General features: G+C 28.0%; 1 protein-coding gene across 1 annotated transcript in view; it reads left to right on the plus strand.

Moving 5' to 3' along the window:
- Orc2 (origin recognition complex subunit 2) overlaps positions 1-9,130 on the plus strand; it is a 32,204-nt gene extending 23,074 nt beyond the window's left edge. Inside the window, exons 7-9 of the mRNA XM_075369621.1 lie at positions 1,422-1,665; positions 7,128-7,361; positions 8,822-9,130. Of these exons, the coding sequence (XP_075225736.1) occupies positions 1,422-1,665; positions 7,128-7,361; positions 8,822-9,021 (678 nt within the window). The 3' untranslated portion in view covers positions 9,022-9,130. The remainder of the gene's footprint in view (positions 1-1,421; positions 1,666-7,127; positions 7,362-8,821) is intronic.
- Positions 9,131-11,126: the final 1,996 nt, after the last annotated feature.

An 11,126-nucleotide genomic window follows, 5' to 3' on the forward strand; every position in this document is an offset into this window, starting at 1 on the left:
GCAATTTCTCCTTTGTTACCTCCCTGTCCACCATTTTATTTTTATATAAAAAATTATATCTCAAGAAAATCGGATAGATGAATCACAATAATTAGTAAGCAGGTTGGTAATAAAATTTTTAAATTAGCAAAAAATCAGGACTTAAAAACCTTTGCAAATTACAAAATTAATGCCCTGTTTATTTTTCAGTCCATTGTATCTTCATAAATATTAGTTTTAATAGAATTTATTTGCTAAAATATTAAGCCTTTTATTTTGAACAAGATGACATTTTATTTTTTTTAAATTGGTTAACAAATAGCCAATTTATGGTAGAAGATGTAATTTTGTCATAATTATTAGGTGTATTGTTAAAAGATTATTATTGCTTATTTGACACTAATTTACAATACTAGAATTAGCAATAAATAAAAAAAATATTTAATCGAATTGAACATGGTGTGGATGACATGAAAACAGGCACAAAATTACATCAATTTTCTGCCATAACTCGGCTATTTGTTAATCGATTTTAAAAAATAGAATGTAATTTTGTTAAAAATAAAAGGCTTTATGGAGATATAACGGATTGAAAAATAAAAATGGCCGCCATTTTGTTATTTGCAAAGGTCCTGATTTTTTGCTAATTTTAAAACTATTATCAAGACACTTGCCAAATATTAATGAGATTCATCTATCTGAACTTGAGATATGCATTTTTATATAAAAATAACAAAATGGCGGACAGGGGAAGAACAAAGGAGAAATTCCTATATTTCCTAAGGATACTTTTTCTTAAGTAAGTAAAAGGAACTATCAACAATTAAGAAATACTATAAACAGGAAATGCAAACTAGCGAAAGAAGAGTGCATTAAAGAAAAGTGTTCAGAAGTGGAAAGAGAAATAAACATTGTTAAAATTGACGGAGCATACAGGAAAGTTAAGGAAAATTTTGGGGTACATAAATTAAAATCTAATGTCTTAAACAAAGATGGTACACTGATTTATAGTATGAAAGGAAAAGTTTATAAGTGGGTGGAATGGAGGAAATGAATTAGAAAATGGTGTTATAGAGGAAGAAGAGGAAGTCGAAGAGAATGAAAAGGGAGAAACAATACTGAGATCAGAATTTGAGAAATTATTATTTAAAAAAGATTTGAATAGCAGAAAGGTTCCTGGAATAGACAGCTGTTAGGTGTTAAAATTATCACTGAATTTATTTACATTTGTCATTGTATAGAATTGAATTATTTTGCACAGTAATAACAATTAAATCATGAACAGATAGCATAGTTTTGTTGTGAAATTCAGATAAATCAATTTTTATTCTGTTTTCTGTGATATAAGTTTAATTGAAAATATTATGTTATTTGCTGAATTGTGTGATAAATGTGAAATTTTTTACATAGTTATTATTTTAATTTTTTTTTCTTTTTTACAGATTATTGATTCCTTAACTTATGATTTACTGAATATTAAGGATGTTCCTTCACAACTGCATGAAGTTATTGAAGCAATTGAAGCAAAACTAAGTTGGCCGAATTCACCTCGTATATTTATTATAGTTCACAACTTAGACGGTATTATGTTACGTTCTGATAAAGTTCAAGCTTCACTAGCTCGTTTAGCTTCCATTCCTAAATGCAGTTTACTAGCTTCAATTGATCATATCAATGCCCCCCTATGTATGTACTTTATAATTATTATATAATTTTTATGTTATATTAGCATAAGCTTCAGGATAAATAAATTTTAAGTGTAATTGAATTATATTATTTGTAATCCTTTGCAAGTTTTAAAACTGCTTTATTTTTCATAGAGATAGAAAATTTTTCATGCCATTGTACCACAGCAATGTGCATAGATGGACAGAGTTTAGTTAAATTATATTAAAAAGAAATGAATGATTATGTATATGTAATTTACAGCAAATCTGAGCATCAAGATTTGCGCATCCAAGTTTATTGCTTACTCTTTTGATAATATAGAATAATATTTTCATCTTCACTTTTTGCATATTTTTTCTTATTTCTTAAGGCATTTAATTTTAAATTATAGTCAGATTTTTTTTTTTCTAAAGATTTTGATGTCAATGAAAGGCCATTTATGTTAAAAAAATGTTGCTTTTTAAAAAAAGCATTGTAAGTACAGTTCTTATAATTGATAATAAATAATAAAAATTAACTATGCTATTGGTCTGGAAGTAACATAAGCTACCTTAAATTGTCTTACCTAAAGGTGGGTAAGCGCTACACTTGGGGATAAAATTAAAGACCGCTGTTTTCAAATTTTAATAATGGTAATCCATAAAATGAAAATGATAAACAAACCTCTTTTTGCCTCGTGATTTTTTCTAAAAATTTATCGTTCTTGAGATACAAGTGAAAACTTAGCTCATCATAAGGAACCAGGAATGCATTGCTGTTAATAGGCCTATGACAGATCAGAATCTGTACACAATATCTCTACTTATGAGGGTGAATCAAATATAAATGGCAATTTTTTTTTTATAAATTTATTGATTAATAATATATGCAATTCATACCTTCATCATTTCTCTATATAGTCTCCTGCACGATCTACACACTTTTCCCAATGAACTTTTGGAAGCTTGAATACTTGTTCATAAAAAATTTGAGATCAAGTTATCAACCAATTGTGCATGCACTCCTCGATGTCCTGATTATTTTCGAATCATCCCCTCCAAGTGATTCTTTCAAGGGCACATACCAAAAATAGTCACAAGGGGACATATCTGGAATGTAGAGAGGATGGTCAAGGGTTTCCCAGCGCATTTTTCCAATTTATCCCTTGTAAAAATTGGAGTATGGCCTGGCATTGTCATGGAGAAAGATGTCCATGAAAATCAAAAGACAGGGTAGCTCTGATGAGCATACCCTGTCTTTTGTTTCGGTAGGTGGTGTTTGATGTTGACTGTAGCAGCCAACAATAGTAAGCCGCATTCACCATTCATTGATTGTGACGAAACTCCCCTTAAGTAAAAAAAAATCATTGTAAGAACTTTTCTGGCTGATGACAGGTTTTGGCCTTCATTGGGCAGGTTATTTTTTTTTTTTTTTTTTTTTATTTTTTTTTTTTTTTTTTGATCATTCTTTCTTCGCCACTCCTTACTCACAATTTTTGACATCAGAGTGTAATGATGGATCCATGTCTCATCACATGTGACAATCCACCTCAAAAAATCATCCTCTTCTTGCCAAAATCAATTCAGAAGTCTCAGATCTCCAACTTGACCAGTTTTTTGATATTTGATTATCAACTTCAGAATCCATTAAGCACTAATTTTTCTAAAGCAGAGATGATCAGTGATAATGGATTGAACACTCCCGACGCCAATCCTTCAACAGTGGACTGGCAGTGAGCTCTCAAACGGCACGGATGTTGCTGTGAGACTTGACATTGGGGCGTCGATCATGACTTTTGTTTTCTACACTTTCTCACCCACCCTTAAATTGTCTGGCCCATGTATACACTCTGTTCTGGGACAGTGTAGCGTCCTCAAACTGTACCTTTAAACAAGTTAAAATTCCCGTGGGTTTATTCCCTTCATTAGTTAAACACTTTATGATTGCACATTGTGTAACAGACGATGGAATCTCTTGCTCACTCATGGCTGTATTGACGACAAAACAGAGAGGAGGAGCTAACCAAGCTGGTTTCCCCCTCTCTAACACTGAACATTTACCCCCCACTCCACCATCCAGTTCCCTACTGCTTGCTGCGTAGAAAGCAAAATTACCATTTAAATTTGATTCACCCTTGTATTTTAGAACTTGTGTGATATCCCTATCTCCCATCAAATAGTGAATTTAATTAAAATTTTACTCAATTGATACACATATGCGTTACATGCAATTACATTATTGTTCATTAACATTCAAATCAAATGTTATCTGCTCTGTTGTGCAAAGATAACTTTCACTTTTATTTACAAATTTAATTTCGAGTGTCAAAAATTTAGTTAGGTCTCAAGTGATATATATATATATAAAATATTTTTCAAAAGTAATGATCGCATCAATATATATGATCATATAATAAAAATTATTGAAAGACATCAAGAAATACTATAAACTAATTATATTGATACATTTGAAAATTTTGAAAAATATTCAGAAATATAAACTCATTTATGAATGATCAGGCAGATTTTGAACATGATGAACTACTTAAATTGGCATACCTGTTTTAGCTTAACTATTATTAATCATTAACCATTACTAATATCATTATTAACATTATTTTTCAAATTTTAATAATGGTATTCCATTAAACAATAAAAAAGAAAAACTATTTATATGCTGTGATTTTTTTGAAAATTTTATCATTCTTGAGTAAGTAAAAGGAAGCTGGAATGCATTGCGGCAGCCATCTGTACTGTATGTTGCCAGTATATGTGGTATTGCATTGCTGTTAATGACGGCATATGACAGGTCAGAACCTGTGCATATCTACCTTTTATCGTTATATAAGTTAGAACCTGTGCAATATCCCTACCTCTAATCAAATATTAGATTTAATTAAAATAATTTTAATGAACTGATACGTACAAACTTTACATGCACATACATTATCATTTAAATTTCTATTTAAAGAGCACAGTGTTTCTATAAAAATATTTTAAAAAACCATTGTATTATATCTAGATGACTGCTATATTGAACAGTGATGTTATGGAAACAACAAAAAACTACTAAATATGAAAAAAGTTTCTTTATTTTCTTACAGGCATTTTTTCAGGATAGAGTAAGTTAGTTTGAAATGTGAAATTTAATATTACATTTACATTTTATGTTGTAATGGATGTACATTTTACATTGAGCTGGAGAGTTTAATTACCTCCACTTCATTAAGACTAACGATTTTTGTTCATTTTCATAATTATTCGAGGTATATGTGTACAGTTAATAGTCAGTTTTTGTTTTTTATTAATTATTTCATTTTTATTATCAAAAGTCATTTTCTCTCATATTATTGGCACTCTTCACTAAATAATATTATATTGTAAACAAAATATACAAAATTACATCTGAAATAACTAAAGTGAACTCTGAAAGAAAATAAATAATCAAGAATTACATGCCAGACAATGTAAAAACATAATTACAAAATTCCAATTTGTTTTATAAATTTTATAGACATTTGGAAGGTCTTTTTATGCAAAAGGAGAGTTAAAATGTTTAGTAGTATACGTGAGACATGTTTTTAAAGTTAGGACAATTTTGAAATAATAAAATTGAAAAATATAAACAAACTTTATTACTTATGCTTCAGAAAGAAAAACTACATTCATTTACTATTTTTCTACATAGCTACCTTCAACTTGAACTTTCTCTCGTTAATAAATTATCCCGCTAGTAACTTACACCATACAGTAACTCTCCTAGTGACTTACACCACACAGTAACACCATTTTTCAATTTGTCATTATTGTCAAAACTTTGTGATGCAAGCACTGTTAAAGGTGATGAAGAACAAAATAAATACTGGGAGCTACGACAGGTTGGATGATAGAAGATTTTCCAGTGAAATTATTGCAATTGTTGCCTTACTGTCTGATTTGCCATGTGTGGCCAGGCACACATAAAATATCTCTATGGTTGGCATGTTTTCAGACATTAAATGACATATCAATACTAGAAATAGACATAACAAATTATATCTGGTTTTACAAAGTTCTTAAATAAACATAAAACTATATTTTGATATTTATTTTCTATTTCTAATGTGAATGTTGCAATCTGTTCAACTTGTGAACATTAAGCAACAACATGGCCCAATGAGAAGAGGATGATACGTCTGACATTTATTCTTGTACAGTATCAGGCCAACCATTCCTGATATGTGGGGTTAGTTGAACCCCAACCCCCAAAGTATATCAGTATCCATTGTCAAGTAATCAAATTCATATGAAACTAACTTAATTTAAACCTCAAAACCTTTGATACTAAACTGATGATTTTTTATGATAATTTTACCTCGAGACCAACCTGGTGGGTCAGATTTTGATGTTAGCAATAAAAAAAATAAACTTGAATACTCATATTTATTGCTTCATTTACTCTTTTTACTACTTGATTTCCTCTTACTGTTTAAAAATGTTGAGCTGGGAAAAAATGAATGTTTATAAAATTTCTATTTTAAGGATGTTTCATTAAAAAGTGTACTTTTTCAACAACTATGTTACAACCGTAATGTAATTTGCATTTTTTGTAACATTGTTTGTTATATATGTAAAATTATTTTTTATTTTTACATATATTTGTAAATAATGCAGTATAAAAAATGTGTTTAACATCCAAAAATTACATTCTTTCCTACATTTATAGTGCAGTAAGAAAAAAAGATTATTTTATTAGCTATTGTTTGTTGAAAAGTAATTGATTTAATTCACAAAAAAAAACAATTTTATTGGTGCAATAAGGAAACAAAACAGGTTAGTTTACAGTAAGTGAAAAAAACTGAAAGTTTTGTTTATTTCATAATTGACTAGATTATGTAATCTTGTTTGATAATAAAAATATTCTTGTAATTATCACCAAATAAGTTTTAAATAAATTTATCACTATTGTAGAGTGGCAATGGAAAACATAATTGCTTTATTTTCTCATTGTAATTGATTTGTGATTGAATAAAGAAGAAAAATGAATAAGTGGTGTCCAGTGTATAGTAATAAAAATTGGTTACAAGCATTAATTCATTCTTGGGTTCAGTGATTTTAATAAACAATTTCATTTTTTAAATACAACTGATATTTTTAAACTACATCACAATTTATATTTACATGTACACACTTTATTTTTTGATATCTTATTTTTTTTTGCAAAAAATATAAAATTTCAAATATAATCTTGACAATGTGATTTCTACTAAAAATAATCAACACTTAAGAAGGCAGTTGAATACCTGTTCGAATTTATGAAATAGTTAATTAAAATTTCAATAAATATGTGCCTTAAGGTTTATAAATATTTTTATAAACATGAAGGTGGCAATGAAGTAATATCGTAATGTTACTGATTTGTAGATAATTAACTGGTATAGAATACAGCATTTTAAAGAGTTAAACTTTTTTTTTTTTTTCTTAAATAGTATTTAAATTACTATCTGTTTTTAATCTTTTCAGTATGGAATGACAAAAAATTAAGTGATTTTAATTTTATCTGGGAAGATGTTACAACATATAACACATATACTGAAGAAACAAGTTTTGAAAACTCTCTACTTATTCAGCGTTCTGGAACACTTGCTTTAGCATCACTAAAAAATGTGTTCCAGTCACTTACTAAAAATGGTAAAGAAATCTTTAAAATTCTTTTAGAAGACTCTTTAGCCAACAGAAAGAATAAAAAATATTCAGGTGAGTTGGGACTAATTAATTTGTTTGTTAAATTATTCCTTTTGAATAAGGATAAAAAGTTATTTAATCTTATATTTTCATTGGCCAAAGATTACTATTATTAATGAGTAATGAATTAAGATATATTGGCTTTGGTGTCAATTTACTTTTTTTTAAAGTGAAAATATTCTAAATTAATGATTAGCCTAAACCTCCCAAAAGCCTTTTTCTTACTTGTTCCTTGTTTAAAATTATATAATTTTCTATGATTAACCCTGCAATATAACATCTAATATATTTTACTCTACTGAAATCTTTTATATTTGTAAATTATACATAAGAAGGCTAAGAATTTGTCATTATTCCATATTTATTGATCCTGCAGTACTTATTGTACTTCATATTGGTGTTGCAATATTTTATGGAATAGGAGATTTGAGTCACACTAAATTCTGATTGTTAAATCATCTGTCATCTTTCAAGGCCATTTGTTTAAGTATGATTTTGGTTTGGAAATTAGATAAATCTATAAAATTTTGAGTTTTTTCTCTTAAGGTCAAAAAAAAATTATCCTTTTTCAGTAATTTGTCCATATCTAGTTGCTAAGGGGCTTGCAAAGTGAGAGTATGGGAACTAGACCCATCAGAACCCAAACCAGTTGTTTTCTACACATTGTACACAAGCTGCATTCACACCAACATTACATACAGAAGCTACGATAATCTTCTAAAGTACTAAAAATTATTAAACCAGGTCATCTAGATGCAAAGTATGAGCCTGAACATTGTGCAAACTTTAAAATTGATAAATACAACATTTATGAACAAAATAAATGTTACTGTATGTCTAAAATGTGTTCAGTAACATTGGCCACATTCAAGCAGTAGTAGACTTATTATATAGACCCCTTCTTGTATACGTTGGCTCTCATTCTCATAATTCTAGCACTGCAATTTCTATAAATCCTTTGTTATTCAGGAAATGCTAAATGATATCCTCTTTATAAAAAATTTAATTGTTTTTATATTTTTTTAAAAATCAACAAAAGAGGCTACTTAATTGCATTTCCCAATTAATATCACAGCTCATTTAGTTCAAATTTCAGCCTTTTATAGTACTTGTCTGAAAATTGTTAATTCATTGCAGTGCATGTCCAACACTGTCACTGTGCAAAGTTTAAAATATTTTAAATGCTAAAAACAACTTATAAACAATCATTTTTTATTTTGATGTCCACATTTTGGAGAGTAAAAAGTATTTTCTCCAATTGTATAAATACTCCAACTAATAAATATAATTCTACCGACAGCATGGTTTTGATGTACATTGTGGAATTTGCATATCAGTGAACGAAATTTATTAGAAAAACTATTGTTATTTACAAAAATAATATATTTCTTATCTTAGTCATTATGCCACAATTAGTATTACTTTTTATTCTTTAATGGGTGAATTTAATTTTAATGAAATGATTATTTCAGGTATTGGATTCAGTGATTTGTATTGGAGATGTCGTGATAATTTCTTGGTAAGTACAGATTTAGCTTTGCGCAGTCAGCTCACTGAATTCCTTGACCACCAACTTATAAAGTGGCGTAAAGATTCAGATCATCTAATTATACCTGTTGATGCCTCAGTTCTAGAACAATTTCAAAATCTCTTACAAGAGATCTGTTTATAAATTCATAAACAGATTGTTATAAATCACTAAACAGTCATTTTTAAAAATGTATAGTTGTTTATTTTTATATAAACATTACTAATAACTGTAATAGAACATATTTTAGACTTTTGTTTTGTTCACTGTTTTGTAAATCTATCGTATCCTTTCATTATTTTCCTAGTGTACTGAATGTCTTATGTCGTAATCATTCTTTATCATAAGGTATACTCAGTGGCGTAGTGTGAGTTTCAGCCACCCGGGCATAGGCCAAATTCACCACCCCCTTATTTAGGTATTTAAATCCAAAGGCTCCAAAATTTACAGAAATTCCAAAGATCTTTTTGGCAAGAATAAATTTGTTATTTTGTATTGTACAGGGTACAAATAAAGAAGTCATGTAGTATGTTTTAAAATATAATAAACAGTGTATTACAAAAGTTCTTACACATATACCACTTATTGATATATACACAACATTTATGATATGTGTCGACAAGATTATGTTATTGTTACATAAAATTAATAACACAAAATTTTTCAACAGAGTTCAATAATTTAACAAATCACAACATGCACTTAAAGAAAATCATGAATTGAGGTTAAATAAGTCAAAAGTTAATTGGACGACTGATGTTGCATATGTTATTAGACAATATTGAACTTATTCTTTATATGAAAGAATTAATTGTCGCTGAATATTCGTCATGAACAATTCAAGCACAAAATAAAACACGAGGAATTACCGCAAGGCAACAGATTAGTACAGTGTTGCCAATTGCTAGTACAAGTGAGATGACTACACTCACTTAAAGAAAGGGATTCCCCAGTTCCATCACAGATTAAATAATAAAAAGTTCCATGCTCATTTTAATCAGTCTGAATTGTAGGTGTGACAAAAATATGAAAAGAAATGGTTCAAATTTTTAGTTCAGAGTACAAGATATTTATTGTGAAATTTTCCCACCCCCCACTTACACTGCACCACTGGGTATACTTGGATCTTAAATTTTTATAGATATAGTCATAGATTTTTCTCAGAGATAACTTTTAGTGAAATGCTTTAATAAATCACACTTAATTTTCAAAATTCTACAAGTTAAAGTATATTTTTAGCAAACTCTGATTTATTTATTTTATTTACTACTTAGCATCATGTTCACTATTTTATAAAACCTTTTTTCTGTACATATAGAAAAGTGTACATTAGAAGTAAATTTCTTCAAAAAAGAAAGAAAAACAGAATCACATTGTTTATTAAATTAATTAAATTTGACAAATAACTTTTATTTTTCTAATATATTTTTAACACACCACTAAGGCAGAATTTTTGGTTAATGTATAAATTAAATGAGAATAAATCATCACTATTATTTCTTGGTCATTAGTTTTAGATAGATTATTGCAAAAGTATTACTTTATTCATTAAATGATTTATTTTCTACTTCCTTTACAGTTTTTATCCAACACCATCCCAGAATTAGCCTTATTTGATCAACAAATTTTTGTCCGTATTATTAAATGTATTAAAATTAAAAATTGTTTTTTTTAAATCATTCATTTGTTGTCAGTTAGCAAATAAATAACCATGTGATAATATTATTTGTAATAATAATGTGATTTTAAACATGATAATATTTTTTTGTCCTAAATCTATTATGATATCACTAGAAATCAGTATTGATCTAATAAAATTGACTTACAGCAAAGTCTTTACTATTACATTAAAAAGGAGAACAATGAAAATTAAAGACAATAATGAACTGAAAGTTCCTTTTAGTATACCTAATTATATCCAGGATTTTAATGAACTTACTTTTTTCTTTTAAACAAAAGTTCTAGTTTTTGTTTTGTCTAATGAAGATATAACAAAAGCTGCTAAATAATTTGATGAATCCATTATAAAACAGCTATTTGTTTCCTTTATAACATTTTCAGGTTTACAAATAATTAACGTCTTTTTCAGCTGCTGAGCCATCAGAAAGTACATATGGTAATTTTGTATAACTACAGGATTTCCATTTCTAACATTTTATTTAATAACAATCTGGGTCTGAGAAAATGATCTGTTGAAAAAATTAACTGAATTGAAAAGATTAACTTAGTCAAATAGGAAGTAAAAATTT

This window comes from Lycorma delicatula, chromosome 1, assembly GCF_047948215.1.
Source record: "Lycorma delicatula isolate Av1 chromosome 1, ASM4794821v1, whole genome shotgun sequence".
Lineage (NCBI taxonomy): Eukaryota > Metazoa > Arthropoda > Insecta > Hemiptera > Fulgoridae > Lycorma > Lycorma delicatula.